At 60.2% G+C, this 523-nt stretch overlaps 1 protein-coding gene across 1 annotated transcript; it reads right to left on the bottom strand.

Annotated features, from left to right (window-relative positions):
* NGA_0166500 (uncharacterized protein) lies at nt 1–503 on the bottom strand. Its single transcript, XM_005854092.1, has 2 exons — nt 295–503; nt 1–130 (listed from the first exon to the last, which is right to left on the bottom strand). Exons 1-2 carry the CDS (start codon nt 459–461, stop codon nt 28–30), a joined length of 270 nt encoding a protein of 89 aa, XP_005854154.1. The 5' UTR covers nt 462–503; the 3' UTR covers nt 1–27.
* Between the last annotated feature and the right edge of the window lie 20 nt (nt 504–523).

Here is a 523-nt window from a genome sequence, read left to right as displayed (position 1 = left end):
CCGGCACCCCACCCTGCCCCCGCTTGCTCATCTTCTTCGCCACTCCCCTCCCCTCCTCCTTGGCACCTTCCTCCGCCGGGTCGTAGAAATCGATGAACGAGCCTCGACCGTGCATGTCAGCGGCCACCACCTGGAAGGACGCGAGGGAGGAAGAGGAAAGCCGGTCACCCACACCCCAACAGACTTCAGTTTATTGGCACGAAGTGTTTCAAGACGTCGTCAAAGAGGGGGCAAGAAGGGCAGGAAAAGCGACAGGGATGAGGAGGGACGAATGGAGAGGGAGGGATTACCGACCTGGGTGGCAGCATGGAGGGCCTCGCCTTCTCGCAGGGGAATGTCGAGCACACCAGGATTCTCATCGAAGAGCTGTCGATTTTTTTTCTCCGCCTCTCGACGCGCCTAAAACAGCGTGTGGGTCGTGCGTCAAACGAATCCTGTGTAGTAAGCGGGCATCGCCCCATCACGCCACAACCTCCTCCCTTCCTCCCCGCACCCCCCACCCCGCATACACATACCGCCTTCT

This window comes from Nannochloropsis gaditana (genome assembly GCF_000240725.1).
Source record: "Nannochloropsis gaditana CCMP526 unplaced genomic scaffold scaffold628, whole genome shotgun sequence".
NCBI classification, from domain to species: Eukaryota; class Eustigmatophyceae; order Eustigmatales; family Monodopsidaceae; genus Microchloropsis; species Microchloropsis gaditana.
This window is presented reverse-complemented; position numbering and strand designations above follow the sequence as displayed.